This window comes from Filicampus tigris, chromosome 8 (assembly GCF_054856515.1).
Source record: "Filicampus tigris isolate MCC_2025a chromosome 8, RoL_Ftig_1.0, whole genome shotgun sequence".
In the NCBI taxonomy this organism is placed as follows: Eukaryota; Metazoa; Chordata; class Actinopteri; order Syngnathiformes; family Syngnathidae; genus Filicampus; species Filicampus tigris.
The window spans coordinates 2,996,717-3,018,044 of NC_141224.1; the positions used below are offsets into that span (position 1 = coordinate 2,996,717).

At 46.1% G+C, this 21,328-nt stretch overlaps 1 protein-coding gene across 4 annotated transcripts in view; it reads right to left on the reverse strand.

The window, feature by feature from the left end:
* The window catches only part of LOC147143016 (CUGBP Elav-like family member 3), a 35,548-nt gene that overhangs the window by 1,843 nt on the left and 12,377 nt on the right, over window positions 1–21,328 (reverse strand). For 2 of the 4 annotated variants that reach the window (XM_086037448.1, XM_086037451.1), the window contains 10 exons: window positions 9,731–9,779; window positions 8,347–8,475; window positions 8,173–8,252; window positions 6,713–6,868; window positions 6,247–6,391; window positions 5,307–5,456; window positions 4,136–4,198; window positions 2,842–2,949; window positions 2,583–2,726; window positions 2,160–2,320 (listed from right to left, as the gene is read on the reverse strand). In XM_086037448.1, coding sequence (XP_085893574.1) covers window positions 2,193–2,320; window positions 2,583–2,726; window positions 2,842–2,949; window positions 4,136–4,198; window positions 5,307–5,456; window positions 6,247–6,391; window positions 6,713–6,868; window positions 8,173–8,252; window positions 8,347–8,475; window positions 9,731–9,779 — 1,152 coding nt within the window. In that variant the 3' untranslated portion in view covers window positions 2,160–2,192. Of the gene's footprint in view, window positions 1–2,159; window positions 2,321–2,582; window positions 2,727–2,841; window positions 2,950–4,135; window positions 4,199–5,306; window positions 5,457–6,246; window positions 6,392–6,712; window positions 6,869–8,172; window positions 8,253–8,346; window positions 8,476–9,730; window positions 9,780–12,219; window positions 14,984–21,328 lie in introns of those variants that run through there. The other 2 variants (XM_086037450.1, XM_086037449.1) reach the window with 2 other exon arrangements.

Below are 21,328 nucleotides of genomic sequence, written 5' to 3' on the forward strand. Positions count from 1 at the left end.
TGCGCTTTCTTGCTTTGGTAAAAATGGTATTCATGCTAAGAATGCACAAAATGCCTCTCTCTCTTCCTTCAAGCTACCTATTGCGTTTTTGCAACATCACGGTTCTATGGAAACACCCCGACTGACATCACTGGCGTCACTCTGTAGCATTTGCATTCGGAGGAATTCAGGGTGAACGCTGGGAAGAGTATTGTTGTAGTAGCATCCCCTTCGGACAAGAATGAACGGGGTGTGTGCTGTGCAAAAGCATTTCTACAAATAGCATCACACTCCTTTATTTATAATACGGGCTGCTGTGTGAAAGCGTCTTCTCACACTAGCCTGACAGCTACGACACACATTTTTGCGTGTGGTATTTGGACTGAACTCAAAAGCAGGACATTCTCGGCAGCCGTGTTGTTTTTCTCACAGCATTTCTCATTTAGTTGAAGGCTCTGCTCCAGTATGCAAGAGGCATTTGTTTTCCCAACTGTGACAACCGCAATGCGGTGGAAGCTCCAAAAGTAATAAGTAGTCTAATAGGCAACGTCTAACTTACCCGCATCTAGAAAGTGAATCTAAATCAGTGTTTCAAAAATGTCCTGAAAAAAAATGCTAATGTTATGTATTGTACTTCAAAGTTAAATACAACAGAACAAATACACTATACTGGACAAAAAAAAGTTGAAGTCACTGTAAATTGGATGCAATTCAGTGATTTTATTTTCTCACACCACTAGAGGGAGCCCACTACACTTTGAAAATCACTGCCTGAGTTTATATTTTGGGATTGTGTTCCACTGCACCCTTCAACTCCAAACACAATATTATAATTCTAAAATAACAAGGCTTCTTTTGAAATATCAAATGACATTTTAAATTGGTTTGAAATATCGTGCTCTGTAACTTGACGTGTTGACAGCATACGGCAGTCATGAATAATATCACTCTCCGCACCAACCATCCGTTCAAATTAAATTTGACACAAAACCCGCAGAAACTGATCAAAACAAAGCGGCCAAAGAATCGAACCACACAACGGCTCCAAATGCTGCTGCGCGTAAGCAACCAATGTCCAATCGTGTTTAGCGCCTTGTGACTTTTGACCGTTATTGATCAGACTGCGCCCAGGTCAACAGAAAAATCAGCGCACCGTGCACCCGACAGTCTGCGGTCACCACGGCAACAAGACGTGCAGGTCAGCGTTGGAGGTGACGACACAAAGACGCAGGCAATCAATCGCCACGGCAACCCAAACACCGGCCAACCAATCAACTTACAACAATGTTCGAGGAAGGGGAGGGGGAGGGGCTTTAATGGCTCGCTGGGCGACCATCGCCGTAGCGATGGGGGTCCTGCTGAATAACGATTGGACGGCTGAGTTGCCATGATAGCAAAACAACAGAACAGCAGCAGGAAGGCAAATGAACAAGATTGTAGCCCAATTAAAATCGGACATTTTATTGCTATCCAGTGTTGACGGCATAGCCGTAATAAAAGCATGCTAGCGCCGGCTGTATTTCTGAGAGCGTTTGATCCATTATTCGCATTTTAATACCGAAAATGTAGGATTCGTTTTTCCAACAAAATAAACAAAAACAAAACGCAGCATATTAACTATATTTACAATTTGGCATATACCTGTGGCTAAAAAGCAAAGTGTGGAGAGTCTCTGTCACTGAAATGAATGGGCTGTTGGTAGCCAACAGTCCCTCAAATTTCTACAAGCTCCTTGGCCACGACAATTCTTCCTGTTGTTTGTGGTCCAATAAAAATAATACAGTCCGGCATAAGCCGTGGCTCAAAACTTTCTTTCCCGATAAGAACACCAGGCGTGCCATGTTTTCAACTGCATCAGCTAGTTGGTGTGTGTGCCAGGGTCACCTGCCAAGTGGCTCACTGTAATCTGTTCTCAATTGTTTGCTCGCTGCACGGCGGGCCTAAAAGTTAAGACGCCGTCGCCACATATCACGCGACTTGTTTCCCACTCGGTTGATTCATCCGGGAGCGTTTTGTGCTGCTGCTTTGGTTAGAAAAGAGATCTAATTTCAACGGCAGTTAACGTTGTAAGATATTGTCAGTGAAAAGAGATCATACCAAGAACGACAGCCACGATTTGAGAACATTTTTTCCTGCTCGCTCTGTTTTCCACGTCATCGCTTGATTTCTTCCCTGCTCACCTTAATTTGCGTCTTCGTCCTCCCTACTGTCACTCAGTACGGCCGGTTGGCATCCTTGGGCCTCTTGAGCTGCACTTTCAGTCTCTTCATGCCGATCTGGAAGCCGTTCATCGCCTGGATGGCGGCCTGAGCGCTGGCCGGGTTGTCGAAACTCACAAATCCTGGACGGGGAGGACAAAAAAAAAAAAAAGAGGACAGGTTGTTTTGATGATCCTTGAATTCACGCCGGCAACTTTCAGACGCAGCACGGCGCTGTAGATCAAAATGGGCAGCGTAATTCATCCTTCATAACCCCACCCACTTGTTTTTTTTTTTTTTTTTTTAATCACTTGTCCTTTCCTGTGTCCGATACAGCTGCCGTCTGCCCTACCGCCCCTCCCTTTGTCTCCCTCTTCAATGTGTGTGTGTGTGTGTGTGTCTCACCAAAACATTTGCTCTGGTTGGTGGCCCGGTCAACAAAGACCTTCGCCGAGATGACATTGCCAAAGGGCAAAAACATCTGCAGCATTTCGGAATCACTGAACTCCTGAGGCAGGTGGTAGATGAAAATGTTGCATCCCTCAGGACCTGCCGCGCACACACACAAACACAAACACAAACACGCACACACAAGACAACTTTATAGGGGATGACTGGAGAAAAGGGGTGTGGTCCCAAACACACAGACAAAAAGTCTCCTCACCTTCTCTTTGCTGCTGTTGCTGGGGCTGCTGGTGTTGCTGGGCAACCAGCGTCGGCTGCTGGGGGAACGGCTGGCCGACCAATCCGTAGGCGGCGGGGTACGCCGCTACTGGGGCAGACAAACGGCGACGTTATCCCATTGGGCGGCGCCAACAGGTGGCAACACGGCAACGTCCAATGCGCTGTGTTTATTTGCCGCCCAAATGTGTCCCGCTGAAGGTGAAAACTATAAAACGTCTGTAAAAACAATGACCGAGACCACCGCTGTCCCCCACCTCCCTTTCCACTGGCTGGCTATAAATCGTCCACACATGCCGCACATTTTCAAAGATGATGCATGACCGGACAGCTTTTCAAATGAAGAACAACAGTCCACAAGTCCTCTTTACAACTTGTAGAACTTGGACCAAACCGCTGCAATGGAATACAGTCAATCTTAAAGAGAAGTGGCAAGAAAAGAATGCTTTTGTATACCCTCACATTTTTGCAGTTTAATATGAATACATTTTGAAAAATATGAATTAATTTTTAATTAATGAATATTACCCCGTTTGCAGTTTTTCCCATAGAACCTATCCCCGAATCTTTGCTAAAAAGATGTCACCAAATGACTGTCTATGAAGGAATTGGTGTCAAGGAAGTATGTTGAGGTGACTCATGGCAACGGGGAGGAGCTAAGTTCAGCCTGGGTTGTTAGCGGAAGTTACCGGGAGTCTTAACCACTTGTGCATGTACACACGCACTTCTGAGCCTTTTTTTTTTCCTGAATCAAATGATCTTTAAGACATTTATTTCGAACGGGAATGCAGCAAGATCAGTTTGAAATGAAATCAAAGTATTTATTATTTCATTTTAGCCCTATGTAGTGGTTCGTTATTACCTTTAGTATTATTTTAACCATGGATGACTAATAGAGATATAAATTAAGAAAAAAATGGAGAAGAGGTTAGAGAGATTTAATAAGTCTAGACTTCTACTTACTCCATTTTCAGCATGGAAAACTTTTGTTAGGTGCATTTTGGCTATTTTCTGCCTGTTGTTGTTTTTTTTCCTCATATTTTCATTGTTATTGTAAAATAAATAGTAAAATACAAGGAAACATGAATATGTAAATAAATAGAAAAAGACAAAATACAAGAAAATGGTAGGCATTAGAAGGCATGTGAGTGAGCATCCATTTCCAGACCAAAAAGAAGATCAGACAAATTCCAAGTAGAGTGTGTGTGTGCGCACGCGCGTGTGTGTGTGTGTGTGTGTGTGCGCGCGCGTGACGCTCCGCAGCGGAGCACACCCACCTGTGTAATGTTGCATGCCGGCATAGGCCTGCTGGAGTGGGTCCAAGGCTGCTGGAGTCTGAGCTGAAAAACAAGTTGAAATTGAAAAATTGAAAAATTAAAAAAATAAATAAATAAAACCCCTGTGACTGCTGTCATTGTTGTTTGAATTGCCCCGTTCTGACTCAGCGCTTTTCCACTTGCGAGGCGTGGACGAGGACTTGAGAGATGGTGCAGCAGCTTGAGAAAAAAAACGAGAGCATTCGTTCTTCGCACGAGAGTCAGCGGCGAGCAAAAAGCTTTTCCAAATCGGCTGCGTTTGTTTACGTGGGCGGAAAGGCTTGATGGTAATGCATACGCGGCGCTATCCACTGACCACGGATAAATTATTTTAGCAGTCAGAACCACTTAAAAAAAAAAAAAAAAATGATGTGAAATTTGACAAAGGTAATGGCCAATATGAAAAGGATTTAAATATGATGCGAAGACGGTAATACAAGAAAACAGAAAAGGTGAGCACTGGGGTATCATTTATGGATTCCCAACTGTGAAATGTTATATTAAAAAAAAAAAAAAAAAAAAAACTCTGACTTGAAATTTGACAAAGGTGAAACGGAGGCTGATGTCAAAAGAATTTGCATGCACACAATAATGAGGCTAATCATAATAATTCACAAAAGAGAAATATGCAGAGTGAGCAGAGAGGAATTCTTTTGATGTCAGAAACACTGCCAAATGTTCGACGATTCCAACGGGAAATTTCACAAAGGCAAGAAATAATAGTGGAAGGTCTTACAGGACTTATAATTTGGAGATGTCATTAAAAATAAAAATGAAAAAAAAAAAGCAGAACTGAATTGTTTTGTCGTGAGAACAACATTAGTGGTGTGTATGTTTAAAAAATGATTTGACGCGAAATTTCAAAAATGAGTTCAATACGATGTTGAGACAATAAAACAAAAACTGGAACCGCATGGTGAGCAGGGATGAAGTCTTTTGGTGTCGGACTACCGATGAAACGCATAAAACAAAAATTCTGACTTGAAAGTTCCCTTTTGCTGTCAAAGGCATTTGAGCTGGGCAGCAAAAAAGACAAGAATTTGGGTACTGTTGTTAGTGTGAGATTACCACACAATGAATTCTCTCACTTGAAATTTGTCGACTGGTCGTTTCACTTCCAGCAAATACGCACCTTGATACGTGTGAACGCCGTTGGTGTACAATGTCTCGGTTCCTTGCTGCCCATTGGTTGGCGCCGGCACGCTGCCGTAACCGTTCACTCCGATTGGCTGAGGGAGAGCCGGCACGGGCGTGGCTGCGATAGTGGGTGGAGTGTTGGTCCCTGCGGGCGAGAATCGCACAGACCAAATCTCAGCCATCGGCGACGTCAGCGATACAGAGTCGATTTGGAGTCTGATGAAAAATGGCTGGAAAAATGTGACTTAAAATCAGGGATGGTCGAGTGCCGATACCAGGTATCCGTATGAGGCCGATACCGACATTATTTCAAGGTAGCGGGTACTTGTGAAGCATGCCAATGACATCACTGATACTTAAAGACAATATTTTTATTTATTTATTTATTTTTGAAGTCTTGGCAGCCAGTTGTTGGTGCGGCACGGCGCCCGTTTGCCACATCAGTGAATCATCAAATGTGCCAGAAAGACACGATGTTCTGTCATTGTGTTGACTGAAATTTTCTATATCATAAGTATGAGCGGTGTCGGTAATTGGCATCGGTATCGGTGAGTACTTAAAAGTGAGTACCCACACTGGTATTGGTGTAGAAAAAAAAACGGGTATCAAACATCCCAAGTTCGATTGCGGTTCAGTGAGCAGTAGCAGGAGGAGCAGGAGTAAATTTGCCAAAGCGCCGCTTGTTGTGAAGAAAGCGGTCACATCTCAAGTTTGGAGTCGAAGCAAAAAAAACACAACAAATGATCGTGAAAAACTTGTCAGGCGGGTCACTCATATCTCAAGGCACCACTCTACAGTTGTTTTTTTCCCCCCTCCCAATATTTTCAAGTGCAGTAATATTCCAAGCGTTTCCAACTTTGGAGGTTGGAGGTCCGCGCACCTTTCTCTCTCCAATTGCGGGCGAAAACGTGGGACAGAGCGAGCGAAGCGCCTACCCGAGGACGGCGTGATGGGCGTGATGGGCGTGGCGATGATTCCGTTGGCATTGAGCGCCGCCATCTGCTGCATCTGTACGGCGGCGACCGTCGCCACGGGGGACAAGTACGCCGACTGGGCAACCAGGGCCTGCTGTTGCACAAGCTGTAGCGGGGATGGGGGGGTGGGGCGGGAGGAGGTGGTGGCGGGGGTTCGAGGAAGAGCACGCGGAAGACAAAGAGTCAGTTAAATGCTTCTGGGAAGACGCGAGTGAGGAGGGCGAGGGACAGGGAGAGCGAGTGATGGAGGAGCAGATGAATAGAGATCTAATTACGAGAGCATTATGGCCCCAGTCGGCGGGTTAATGGCGGCGTGTTGCGGGCGGGCTAAATGCCAGATGACGTACGTCCTGTTGCCCGGCTAACGAGGTTAGCCGCAATTAGCCGCGGGAACGTGCGGCGCTCCTTTCAAGAGTGCGCCACTTGCCTGAGCGTTGACCGCCTGCGTGTAGGCGTTGTAGGCGGGGAAGTTGAGGCTCATGGGGCTGAAGATGCCCAGCTGGGAGGCCACTTGCTGCATCCTCCTCAGCCCCCGCTCCTTCTCCGTGTCGGCGAACTTCACCACCAGACTGGACGACGCCCCCTGGCAGGAAAGCGCATCGGCGTCAGGGTCAGACTGGCTTCAGTTGAACATGTCAGCAACAACTAATCCTTGAGCTACAGGACGAGCCTGTGCTCAAAATACTGTAGCTCACCGGTGAAGGGACATTGCGATTTTCTTGGAATGTTGAACACTGGCAGATTTATGGTAATAAAGTGCTGGAATATGATGCTTAGCTGTTTCCTAATTATTGTGAGAAATGATCAACATGATCTTGACATCAACAAATAGCATTCATTCATTATCAGTCAATGATAACAAAATGGCCATTTCAGAAGTGTGTATCAAACTGGTAGTCCTTTGCATTACTCAGTAGCCAAGAAGTAGCTTTCACTTTGCAAAAGATTTGGTTGAGAGCCACTGTTAAATTTGGAACTGGCCAAATCTTGGCAATTTCACCCGCTCCACAGTTCATATTGTGATTTCTGTAGAGTCCGCCATGAAAGCAAAACTATTATTTGATAAAACATATTCTGACATGCTACGTTCCAATCCAGCAACTGAATCATAATCAATTTATGGAAAAATTATACTCAGTTTCCTCTGTTATGAAAACAATGATTTGTCACGAAAACGCTATTCCTGCGACACTAGAAAAAAAAGTTCCGTTTTATGCCTTAATGTGAAATTTGTTGTAGAAAAGAGTGAAATGAATTTCAAGACATTTTTGTTTCATGGCGTGCCAGCTGTGAGATTTTTCCAATGTAAAATATGCTCCTTGGCTCATTTAAGTTTAAAGAGGAAGTCAACCCAAACCTATTTTTTTTCAGAATATCGTCTCTGTCATGTGAAAAAGACTTATCTCCTATATTTTTTTTTCATTTTCTTATTTTTACATGAATGGTGTTTCCGCGTTACAGACATCGCATTAATGCGAAAATTAAAAGCGTTTCCAAAATTGGAGATAAGTGTTTTTCACAGGACAGCGACCATATGTTCTATGCAAGCCCACTAGTCTGAACACGGCATTCTGATCAAGATTACGTTTGCGGAATACGCTTCAATCAGTGCTGCTGTTTTGGCTAGCAACAGCGTTGAAGCGGGCCTACCAAGTGAAGTCGTCACAGAAACGACGCGTTGTTGTTGTTTTTTTCTGGCGGCAAATGACTGTCGCAAGGTGTTTGTCTCAAGTGGTCTATTCCAGGGAGGAAATGTGCTAATGGGACGGCAGGTCTTGCTGATCTTTTGGTTTTCTTGTATGGATTTAGCTCACACAAGCCCAGCTCGGTGTTTAATGGACAAAGGCCCGGAGCCTTTCTAATCATTTGGAGGCACCTTCAACTCACAGGCATTGTGCGACTCCCGTGCAGGCTATTGATTGCAGCCTGGGCTTCCGCGTGTCCCTGGAATTTTACAAATGCGCACCCTAAAGGAACAACGACAAGAACAAGAGCGAAAGCGAGTCAGTCGGACAGCAGCGGCGCGTGCCGGCCCAACGCGTGAGCGCGCGCGCGGTCTACCTTTGCTGGTGCCGTCAGGTCCTCTCAACACGGTGCACTCGTCGATGCTGCCGAAGGGCTCGAAGAGCCTTCGAACGTCCTCGTCGCTCTGTTGCTTTCCCAGCATGCCCACAAACAACTTCCTGTCCTCTGAGGAGCAAATCAAACAGGGAGGAAAACGATGAGGAGAGAGTCTGCGAGTGCAAGTCATATTCTTCCCGGCCAGACGTACGTGAGAGTAAAAATCCAAAGGAGAATTTGCTTGTGTTACATTTTGTGGCATTTACGCTAGTTTGATTGTGACATGCGCGGCTTTCTGGCTGGAAGGAAACGCCCAGGGCAAGCGCAGGCGTCTTTTCCTGACACGTGACACAACTCGGCCAATGAAAGCATTAAATCCAATAGTTTGCCCTTACAAACTAAACAAACAAACAAACACAAGTGTTTAGTCCGTGCCTTGCCATCTGAGTTTGATTTGCTGCGCGACCACACTCTTATCTCAAAACAGTTTTCCCCAGTGAAATGAATGGAAGTTGAATCAATCCGTTCCGGCCTGACCCCACCAAAAACAAAAAGAAATATTTGCGTTTCTGTTCTATTAGCTTGTGATGTAACATACAAACCTAAAGAAATAAGTTTTTCTGCAATATTAATCATTTCTTGTACTAGAGGGTAATAAACAATACGTACATGCCTGTGAGTATTTTACGTGTCTGTAAGTGTTGTTGCACCCTTTTTGTTCAACTACCGATGTTGTAAAACAGTGACTATCGATGCTAACCGTTCGCATGTCGATGGCATTTCTCATTACATATCAGCGTTAAGCTAGCTGGGCGGCCATTCTTCTAATCAGCGTGGAATTCTCTTTTGCTTTACGTTTACTTGGACAGCAATCTTCAACTGGGAGTGACAATAAACAACGCGTCGCCTCTTTTTTGAAGAACTGTTCACGATTTGCCAAACTGCTGCTGAAATGAGCTCAAGTTTGCACTCACAAGTCAGAGCGAAAAAAAAAAAAAATATCCTGAAAACCTCAAATCGGGTCACTCACACGCACCCACTTGCTCTATTCACAAAGCTGCCAGTGTTTATTACAGGAAAATAGAAAAAAATGGGAGTGAATTGTATGAGTGAAATGCAAGTCATACATTATGAGGTTCCGGACCTTGGCGTAAACATCATTCCCACCCGCTCTCATACATTTTCGTTGTTTTTGTAGGAAGCTTCCCGTGTTGTCCACCAGGGAGCAGTATTCACTGCAGTGGAACAAGGCCAGTGTGTGTGTGTAGGCTGCCAAGCCCCCCTGATGACTACTCTCCATCGCCGTCTGATCCATTTTGACTCTTAGTCTTCTCTCTGTCACTCAGTGTGCGTGTGTGCGCGCGTGTGCGCGCGTACGTCTCACCTCCTCTGCCCTCGCTGTCTGCTGGTTTCACCTGGATCGGCCGATTCATCTGCGAAAGAAAAACAAGAAGGAGCATGGCTGCAGGTGGCCTTTTTGCATCCTGCTTTTCACAATTTGTCAAATTGTTACGCTTTCACATTCATTGAGATAAGCCGGCAGAAAATGTCAACACAATGTCATGTCTGCTTAGTGACACTGATTACAGAAAGTCGAGTGTTTTCATACTTGGTGCGGAGAGTATGCCGCTACTAGAAAAGTACTGCAATACCTCCAAGTGAAAAATGAAATGATACCGCAGAATTTCAGTACTGGTATTCATGCACAGTTGAGCAGATAGCGAAAATTTCTCACAAAGAGTGGCTAAGTGCACTTACTTCAAGCAACTCTTCTTCTAAAACATGGTTAGCCTAATAGTAGAATTGCAAAAGTCATTTTGGAAAACAAGATGGGGGGGGGGGGGGGGAATCATCATACACAAAGAGCCCAGTTGCCGTACTTTAAGTAGGTGTCGTATTGAAGTCAGATTTGTGCGATTCTGACGCCACCTAGTCACACCTGACTTAGTCATCATTTGTAGAAAAAAAAAAAACAATGAATCATTTCCTTGTACGTACAGTATGTTCTTGTGGCTTTAACGTTTGCTTGACAGATCGCATTTGGCATTTATCACTCATGAATTTGGACCCAGAACGTTTCTCACACAGCCCGTGCTTGTCCCACACACGCGCACGCGCACACACACACACACACACACACACACACAATCAGAGCGGAGTACCGCAGGGGATTGAGAAGTGACGAGATTAAGAATGAAGGCCAGCTGATCTGGATTACAGGGCAACTACGTATTAGATGAGGGACACGAGTAGGTTGCGATGGAGGGAAGACAAGAAGGGGGAGGAGGGGCGGCGGGTGAAGTGACAAGTGTGGGAAGCTAACGGTCACACTGCTCCAAAAATAAATAAATAAAAAGATGGAGAAGAAGAAGGGAGAGGCCTGGGGGACCCCGGCTGACTTTGGAGCGACATAAAGGGCAGATGGAAGGCCAAGAGGAACACAGGCAGTGAATGGGACCGCGGGAGAGGAGAGCGGCGGGGGGGGGGGGGGGGGGGGGCGCTTGCATCGACGGAGAGATGGAGTGTGGGAGGATGAAAGCAAAGCTGGCGCTGGAGAGGATGATTCAAAAAGAGCGAGAGAGGACGGGAGGAGGCAAGCGTGATTCAGTCGTGACTCGCTCTGTCTAAAAAATGTCACGACTACCGAGATCCATCGCCCGGGATTCATTATGCATGCATGCACACACATGTTCTGCATAGCCCTTCAGCACACACACACACACACACAGCCGGAGCAGGAACAAATGCAAAACACACACACACACACACACACGCGCGCGTCTACACACACAGTGCTTAGTCATAGCGGTGAGGCAATGAGACAGAGTGTTAATGCCACAGGGGGAAGAGGAGGGCTGCGGGAATGACGGTGATGAAAGAAAAGTCAAGAAATGCGAGCGTAATCCCTCGGAGAGAAGGACAGCGTTCCGGAAAGAACATTTCAAAGAGTTTTTTTAAAAAAGAAAAAGGACAATATTGATCGTGCTCCGGCATGTGTCCGACACACCCGCGTTGTGATCGGCGCTCCGGCTTTTGCCACGTACGCCATCGTAGCGAACCGCGATCAGACAGACCTTGAGGATGTCGTCAATAAGTCTACTCCGGGTTGTGTCAAGATTAGGGTGGGTTGCTACTTTAAACTTACCGCAGCGGGGGTAGTCAAGCCGACTTCGTCAACTAAATCGGTTCAACGCCTTCCGCGTGGTGACCTCGCATTCGAACGGTGGCGGCCACGATGTGATTTTGTAGCGGCGACGGCGGAATTAGCCGCGCTGCCAATCAACGGGGAGTTGACAACATTTTTTTTTTTTTTTAAAAAGAGGACACAAACAAGAGGATGCGGTTGGAGGAAGGGAGCGTGTGGAAAGAGGCAAGAGGGAGGCGAGAGAAAGGTCCCAGTGGGCTGTTAAGGCAATGTAATGAAGCTGGTAATTGAGGAGGGGGCAGCGCAGGGAGAGACTGATCCATATGTTTGATTAATCAGCTCTTGGCTGTCACCACAAACTATTGATCCAAGGCAAGGCCGTCACAGGTGCAAACAGGCTGTCGGCATCGACACAAAACGACGCGCGCGGCCCGTCGGCGGGGGTGAGCCATGATGCACATTTTTAACCTCACACCTTTATTGACGGCAGCTGTCAGCTCACATCAACTTACAGAAATTACACGCGCACGCACGCACGCGGCGGCACCAGTGTTCCCAGTGACCTTGGAGTCACACTTGTCTCCCATTCGTCCGTCCGTCCATCATTTGCCGGCACCGCTCTTACTGCTGCGCGCCATCGAGTCATCGATCAGTCACGTCTTGTTCATTGATTTGAGGCCGCGCTGTGGGGAAAGGCGGCTGATTGTTGCCAGATCTGTGCCACTAACCTTCAATCTATCCATCAGCGCCGCCATTTCTCCCGACACTGTGGCGGCGAAAGGCGCTCAGCCTGAGCCAGTTCTGCTCAAACCGGCACCTGGCTCTGCGCAGAACTCGAGGACACAGTGAGAGGAGACAGCAGGCAAGCGTCTGCCCGGGCAAAACGGCCGCATCGGAGAATCGCCGAGGCGACCGGCCGGTTGCCATGGCGATCCTATGACGGCACACACACGGGCTAGGTAAACAAGGAGGCTGGTTGCCAAGGGCGACCGCTGCGATCCTCTGGTAAACAAAGCATTTGCCGCCTTAGTGCTCGTCCCCTCTCGTCAAATGTTGCAAATAATCGAGTAAAAACGCATGAATGGAAGGAGGAGGGAGAGAAGGTGGGCGCAGATGTGGCCGTCCGTCCATTTTTCAACATCCTCATGAGGGGCGCGGTGAGCTGCAGCCAATCCCAGCGGATTTTGGGCGACAAGTGGGGCACGTCCACAATCACAGGACACAAATGGACAACCGACCATTCGCACTCACACACGTTGACGGCCGCTCGGCAAGTTGGGAGTCAGTGCAGCTCGTTCGGAGACGCGCATTCGGCCAGCTAGAATGGGTTCCGCATATTTGTTTTGGGGGACGTTTTCTAAAAGAGCAGCGGGAAGAGACAAAGAATATATTTGTGCACTTTCAGTGACGTTTTGTCCAGCGTTGGCGAGTGATTCGGTGTCAATGAAATTTGCCGATATTGGCCAGGAATCATACAGATGACGGAGCGGAAGAATGATTCCATATCGAGCACTAAAAACTGCTTTCATTTTGGTTTCGATGTGTGTGAAACCACTTTTGGTGGGAACAACTTTTTCTTCTGCTTGGCTATAAGGTGCGAAATGCGTATGTGTAGCGGTATGCAATGTGCTTGGAATTTCTATCCACCTATCCAGCCAATAGGAGAAGAGGTTCCCTAAGCAGTATGTAAAAGAAAAGGGTTGTAAAAGGGTTGAGGACGTAGGCTGAGAAACAATCGTGTTCGACTGCTTTACGCTAATTCGGAGGCATTTTTGGCCAGATTTTCTATTGGCGATATCGCACAAAAATGTTGGCCAAAAAGGACATTTTTGCCCACACAAAAACTCACTTTCTCCGGAGCGCATCTTCTGCTTTTCAAAATTCTTGCTGCGTTGTACTCGGGGTTAAATTGGCCAATCCAACCAATTTTCCAATTTTGCATTTTGACAGACGATCATGTTGGGGGAAAATGATGATGCCCCTGAGCGTTGTTGCTTCTGGATTTGTTCAAATTACCGCATACGGTTATGAAAAGAGTAAGAAAATAAACAGCAGCAGCAGCAGCACGGTGGAATAGGAGCTAGCACGACTGCTTCAGAATTCTGCATTACAGGTTTTGATTCTTCCTGTGCTGAGTTTGCAGGTTTGTGTGGGATTTCTCTGAGCAGTCCCGCAAAACATGCATGTCAGGTTGTAGCTGAGTGAGAAGATGAACGCTTTTTTGTCTATATAAGCCCTGCCATTGACTGGCGCCCAGTCCAGGGTGCGTCCCGCCTCCCCCACAAAGTCAGCCGGGATAGGCTCCGCCTCACCCGCCACCCCCATGAGGACAAGCGCCATACAAAATGAACAGCTGGGTGGATGCGTCGGTCGCTTCATTTCAGAACTGTGTGACAGTTAATGCTATGTGTCTAAAGAGTGTTTTATTCTTTCTACCATTTGAAGAACAGAGGGCTTGACCAAATGATGTTAAATGTTCCTTTGAACATTGCCCGTCAAGTCAATGAAGCTTCCATGACTCCGGAACAACTCCAATCGATCCCAACGGGAAATTTGCCTTGTTGCTTTCAACTTTGTCTCGGCCGTCAAGTATCGCGCGCAGCACGTCGGACACGCGGAACTCGATTCTTCCTTTCCGTTACGGCACACGCGTGAAGAGCCGCGCGCTCCTTTCAAGTCAGATTAGCCTCTCATTACTCACGTTCCAATTAAGACTTCATTAACAGGAACCATCTGCATACGACCAGGCGCTCTGTTGTGTGTGTTTGCTTTTCTTTTTTTAATTTCATTTTTTTTTGGAGGGGGAGGGGCATACAAGCAAGGAGCCTTGCATGTGCGAGGGATAGGGCCTCGGCGTGCGAGCGGTGGCGTGTGGACGCATGAGCTGCACGAGCTGCTATGATGGCCGCCCGAGAGCCGGCTGGCACGTCCTCACACGTACACGCATGAGTGAGGGCCCGCATGCAAACGCGCTTCCATTTGCATGCCGCGCCGCCGACGACAAATGGAGACGCACTGGCAAGAGACACTCACTCACTCACTCACTCACTCACTCCACACTTTTCCTCCCCTTTTATTTGCGCGCGCAGAAAACACATCCTCTACACATACAGTTAATCTTCCTCCCTTCAGTAATGCAGGGAGGATTGTGCCAGGATTAGGGGATATTAAATCCTTGGATTATCCAATCAAATCGTATTCCACTCCCTCCCCCACCTACGCAAAATCAGCGGAACGAGCCATTGCCCCACATCCCGAGAGGAGGGGGCTGTGTGTGCGCACGTGTGTGTGTGTGTGTGTGTGTGTGTACAGTGTACTGGGGCTATTTGGAACATGGATTAAATGACAGTGTTAAATCATTTCCATATTTGCAGTCATTGTGTTTTGCTGGGAAAACGCTGGAGGGCAATATCCTCCTGTAAAAATGAATGATGGAACTGATTACAGCGCACAGCAGGAGAACAGACAATTATTTTTGGTGCATATGTTAAGTACACAGCCCCCCCCCCACCCCCTCCCACCGCCTCGCAGCACACATTCACGTGTGCCTTTTCCAGAAGTATTTTGAGCCACCGTGATTTTTGCCTCTTGCCCACTTTTGAGGGCAAAGCCTCCAAATCTCGGCCTCCTGGTGCCACGGCCTTCATGTTCGTTTCCATGCTTTGCTCTCTCTCTCTCTCTCTATTTGTGTGTCACAATTACCTCGTCTCCTCGCCTCCTGCTCATTTCCTCGCCGCGATCGCGAGCAAGCCTAGCAGCCGGATAAATTCATTATGTGGAGCCGCGCGAATTGGACAAAAGCAAAATCACGAGCTGCCTGTTTGTGTCACAACGACAGTAAAGAGAATACAAAAGAAGTCGATGAGCGCCTCGGGACCATTCGCTGTTTTTGGGTCATTCACTCGGCTAACATTTACGCAGGAGCTCGTCTTTGTTTCTGTGCGTTCTGCAAACAGATAATGGATGTTTTTTGGGGGTTTTTTTTTTGTTTTTTTTAGATGATCCCCATATGGAGCTGCAAAAACGCCTGAAGAAAGTCTTGCTGGTTAATTAGCATGTCGCTTCCACGCACTTGTCTTTGTACTTGCCATATCACGTCACCACATTTAAGTTGTGAAAAGATTTTTTTTTTAATGGAGTTGTACACGTTTTCAGTGACATTAGTGGTGGGAAAAGTTTTCAAATCATTTATCTTGGTCTCATTGTTTATAGCACACAAGCATAGCATAGGGGTGTGTAGACTTTTCCTATCCAATGAACATACGAGGCTTTTACAATGTCACCGACAAAAATGTCCAGGTCATTGATACGAATTTTCAACAAATCTGAACGGCAAATCTCCAGAAACATTATGAAGAAGGAATGCGCTATATGCTGTGCGCTACATTCAACTTTTTTTTTTTTTTTTTTTTTAAATCCATTGTTGACCTTGTTATTGTTGGGTCTTTTTTTGTAAATATTTGAAAGCAGAAGCTATATGGTAGAAGGCCATCGGCATTATAGTGTGCATGCGCGTGCGTGTGTGTGTGCGTGCGTTCAGTTTGGCGAGATGCAGCGTGCAAGACGGCGCGTGCGGTGTGTCTGTTTACACGGCTCCTTCACAGCTGGATGAAAAACAAGGTAGAGCAGCTCGGCGCGCGCGGCCCCTCCTCTTCCTCTTCCTCCTCTCGCTATCTCATCACATTGGGCTTTGCATCCCCCCGGTTACCTAGCAACCTGGCATCTCGCTCAGCCCCGTCGCCTGGCAACCGGGGCCTGCTAGCAAAATATAAGCCTACACCCCCCCAGCCCCCCACCGTTCTCACATCCTCCCTGTCTTCTGCCGTCCGCTTTTCACACCTGAGGAGTAGGCGACGGCGCCGCCTTCCTGATCTGCCCGTTAACCCTTAATCAGGCTCTGCTCTCCGCTTCTCCCTTTATCAATCCGCCCATCCACCCCCACCCCACAATAATGCTGTGAAAGCACGCATAGAGCAGAACTAACCACCTTGTTGATTTGTATCACATGAGTGTGTTTTTTTTTTATCAGAGCTTCCTGCACGAGGCAAGCGGAGCACTCAGTGAAATTTGATCCTTTGGATTTAGCGGCGCATAATCCAACAGGACTATACCGGATAAATGTTGAACCTATGCACTTGGAGCTTCTTTCTATTTTGGGGGAGTCTAAGTCCTTTGGGAAATGAGGCGGGGAATTAAAAAGGCTTCTCAAATCCATACAAATTCCTGATTGCAAAAGAAAAAAAACAGGAATGAGATTGCATGCAGGGCAGAGCCAGCGACACATTTGACAAGTTGAAAAAGCGGAACGAGAAAAGTCGAGAATAATGTCACATTTCTAATATTGTCCTGTCATGTTGCATTCGAATCATTTGGGAGACTGAAATGTACTCTGGTGGGTTTTTTTTTTTTGCGATGCACATGTTAGGATTTCTACTCTGGATTTTGTTTGCAGCTTCTTATTACAAAACTCAAGAATGCAATTCAAAATTCCCCCGCAAAATAATCCCAACCTACAAAATGAAAAGATAATGAAAGAAATGTTTGGAAAAACTGGTGTAAAACCATTTCCGTTCTCCTCTTGTTAACACTGACTTGGAGTTTTAGTGGAGCGGCGTTCCCCTCGCCTTCGTCTCCCAACCGACCGCGCCGCGCAGCGAACTTTCCAAGTGCGTTCATCCACCCGGACAAGGCCGTGTGCACGTACGGATGAAGCAGCAGTGAAGTGAAGGCAATTATCCCGGCGGCGGGCTGAAGCGTGCTGCGAGAGACGACTTCAGTGGAAGGGTCGCAGCCCAGGTGCCACCCAAGTCCCGTCATGGCCTCACTCGTCTAATCACGCGCACGCGCGCACGCTGGCGTAGGACCCAGCCAGCGCCGCCTGTGACAGATGTCTTTGTCCCAAAGTGACAGAAGTGCGCCCAGACGTCACCCCGCCAGCGCCGCCACGTCCCGGAGACGCCATTCTTGCAGGCAGCAGCCGCCCGGGCCCTTCCTCCACGCTCATTAGGGAAAACTTTTGTCTGTCTTCCTCCTTCTCGCTAAGCCCACCTCCCCTGCTCCTCCCCGTCTCACCCGGCCCCCCCCCCTCCCAGTCTATACGCCGCTATTCATGCCAAACCTCTTCATGACCCACACTGCTCTTAATGCCCCGCCCCCACAGCCCCCACTGCCCCCCTTTTTCAATCTGATGAATTCACACGTTCCATTCACTCTTCCTCACAGTCGGCCTGTGTGCAAATATTAGCATATTAGCACCCGACACACTTTGACCGATGGTAACAAGGCTTATAATAGTTTGCGATTTTTCATTGTGGATAGTTTTTATTTCATCTTGACACTTGGTTGTGAAATTCGGGTAGCTTTAATTTCCCAACCCCAAAAGCTCATGTATGAAATGAAGGGCCGAAAATATTAATAAGACATTTTAGCTATATTATTACGGAAGCCGCCAGGGGACATCACAAGAATATTTAAGATTACGATATAACGCCATACTATTGTGTTATATTGCAATATGTTATAACGCAACGCTAAAGCAATACGCAATGACTTTTACAAATGATGTGCCAGAAATTCCACTTTTACGTCTTTAGCAATAGCCTGTAACTGTCTAAGAAAGTGGACTTGCACAAACAGTTTCCATGTTAATGAAACGCTCGTTTGCAATACCGTAAGTTGCGCACCTATTTCACGCAAAGGCTCATGAGGTGTAGGAATAAAGTGGATAGCAATTTTGTTTTGTTAACTATCAACATTTAGTATATACCTTATTCCCATGCATGAGAACATCTCTGAGCGTAAAAAATCTCTCCAAACTCTCATTTATGCTCATGCCAGCAGCGCCGTCCACTTAACCACTTAACTTGATTAAGGACGGGAGCGCACAACCGCGTTTCTACCACTAGAGACGGGAGCGCTGTTGCGTCTTTCTACCCTTAAAGCCGGGAGAGCGTATACCTCATTTTCTATTTATTATTTAACTCTCGGTCTCTTAACCAATGAAATGCATCATCCACATTTTATTTTCAGAATAGACACGTGACGGTGTCGTGAGTCGTCGGAGGATATTCGGAATTGTTTCGATCGCGGGAGCTCTGAAATGAATAGCGATATAGACGACGCGATTGTGCGACTTTGAACCAGTAGAACCAGTCGAACGTGATATATGGTTAAGATATATGTTTGTAGATAATAACTACATCGACGTCTTTGTAACAGAAAAGAGGATGGTAATTACCACTCGATTTAAAAAAAAAAAAAATTTTTAAAGTAGTGCTTCTCTTGCATTGACACTTTATTTTTACCTCTTCGATTGAAACAGTACAGATGAATAAACTCGGGTCTGAGTGAAAGCCACATGTCTAAACTCTCAAGTTCTTTTGGAATCATGTTTCTGTTGACTACAGGGGCTGAGATATTAATTATTTTGTAGGTGTTGAATTTGTGGGAAAACTCCAAGTTTTCAAGGGTAATTCCAAAGACGACCGACGGTTTTGGGGAGCTGTTGAGCCAGGCACTTTAGGCCTTAATGGGTCAAAGCTATGACCTGGAAGTGGAAATCCAACACTCTTAGTTATTTCATTTGTTTTCATGAACTATAATATCCTTGATTGCAACGTGCTCCATGCTACAAACATGTTCCTCCCGTGGTCGATGTCGTCAACCCGTGACGGTGGGTGCGCGTAACAAAATGGGGGCGCACATAAAAGCGTGAATGTTATCGAATGCAAGTGAAAGGAGGACGGGGATGCAGGCAATGTGGCTGAGCGCACTAAGCCTACTCAAGTGCAAATGCTGCCAGCCCTCCGACATCTGTCAAGGTTGCAGCGCTTTCTTTGAATGGCACACAACATACAGCAACCAGCACGCTCACGAGAAGCTCAAGAATGACCAAACCGGGAGTCAAAAGCAAAGATCCAAGTCAGAATTGTACGACAAACAAGCCGGAATATTCCGAGACAACAAAAAATAAATAAAATGTCCGGAGAAGACGGTGAACTATTTGATCATGTCAGGTCTGGAGAGAAGGAGAGAGCAGCTGCTGGTCTCAGACTGTTGACTTTGCGTTCATGGGGGGATTTTGGCTCATTAAAAGCTTGACTTCATTGGTTGTCTTGTAATATGATCGTATGATTTTGTACATCTTACATTTATAAAGCGCCTTCCAATAGAACGCCAGAATGCTTGTTTCCCTCATTTGAGTAGTCTTGCCAATTTCTTCTCATGAAATTAATGTTTTATTCTATCAAGATGACGACTTTTTTACTCAGAACATTGATGCTTTATTTTTGGAACAATGCAAATTAATATTACAACTCTTTTCTCAAATAAATTCCCTCAGCAATACAATTTTAGCCTTGCAATATTATTATTTTTTTTTTCAACTTCATTCTCATCAAATGATGACTGACACGAAAATTTGATTCTTGCACTAATTTGAACCTTTTGTTCAAAAGAGGCTGAAAATAATGATTATTTTGATGACTAATCTGTCGATTCATTTTTCAATTAATCAATGACTTGAGTAATTTTTTTTCTTATCCTTTAAAAAACAAAAAACGGGTCATTATTTCAAATTGCCATTGCACAAAATGCACAAACATAAATTCATGATGATTCAGTTCCTGTTTTGGTTTTAATATGTCAGAAAATGAATCAAAAATGTAGACCATTGTTTTCTAAGGTAAAAGCAGAAGTTTGCAAATGTCTTAGTGGAATATTCACTCTTGCAGTCAGGCGATTTGGACAGTTTTAAGATAATGTCTCTAAACAGTTGTGGATGAATTAGATGATTGATTAGTTGTCGACGAATCAATGAATTGTTCAGCCTCTAATTACAAACTTCTTCTCATGAGACAGTGACGCACTTCTCATGATAATTCAACAGGATTCTTCACATTATGACTTCTTTTGATGCCTTTTTTTCCCTTTTTGTCAATGTGGCCCTAAAGCGCCATTGAACGAATACCAAAAAAAACAAACATTTGCAGTTTTGTAAAGGGAAATAAATCAAGGCCATCCGTTTCCCCAAAACATTGCGACCAAAGCGTCTCGAGAGTTGCGGAATCACAGGCGAGGCTTGAAGGAGAGTTTGGACTGTCGAGGGTAAAAAAAAAAAAAAAAAAAAAAAAAAAAGGCTGATTGCCTTCGAACTCAACTACTGAAAAGGTAACGTGCGCATATAAAACGCAAATGTAATAGGGGCACGTGTGAGTGCCTTGGGTCGCCTCGTATTTTAGCGGACAGACGTCGTGTGGTTTCGCCTCTGAGCTACTTTCGGGCTCTGCATCTGACAGAAGCATAAGTGGCAGACAAAAATCTCATCCCGCTAATCATGTGACTCTGACATACAAATGTTCCCCGTTGAGTGTGTATGCACATACAATGTGCGCGTGTGTGCGTGCGTGTCCTAAAGAGGCAGGTGCTCTCTGGGGTCATACTTTTATGAGGCTATGATTAGATTCTGCCTCATTTTTGTGGTGAAATATGAGGCAGGCAGCTCTTTCTCGCTCCACATTGCGTGCGCAAATGCACTCCAATGCATGCACACGCGCGCGCACACACGCACACACACTCACGCATACACACACGCCAAAGACTTTTGTTCAAAACAAACAGGCTAAATCCCTATCGGTCTTAGCTGTACACAAACCACAACCCCCCCCCCCCCCGTCCCATCGCTCTGCATGGCCCCTCTTTATCACAAACACTGGCTCCGCCTCTTTCCCTCTACTCGCAACACACACACATACACACAAGCGATTCTACATTTGTCCCCCTACTCCCTTCCCGTCCCACACACAGCGGAGATAAAAATAGAGAATCAGAACGAGGGAA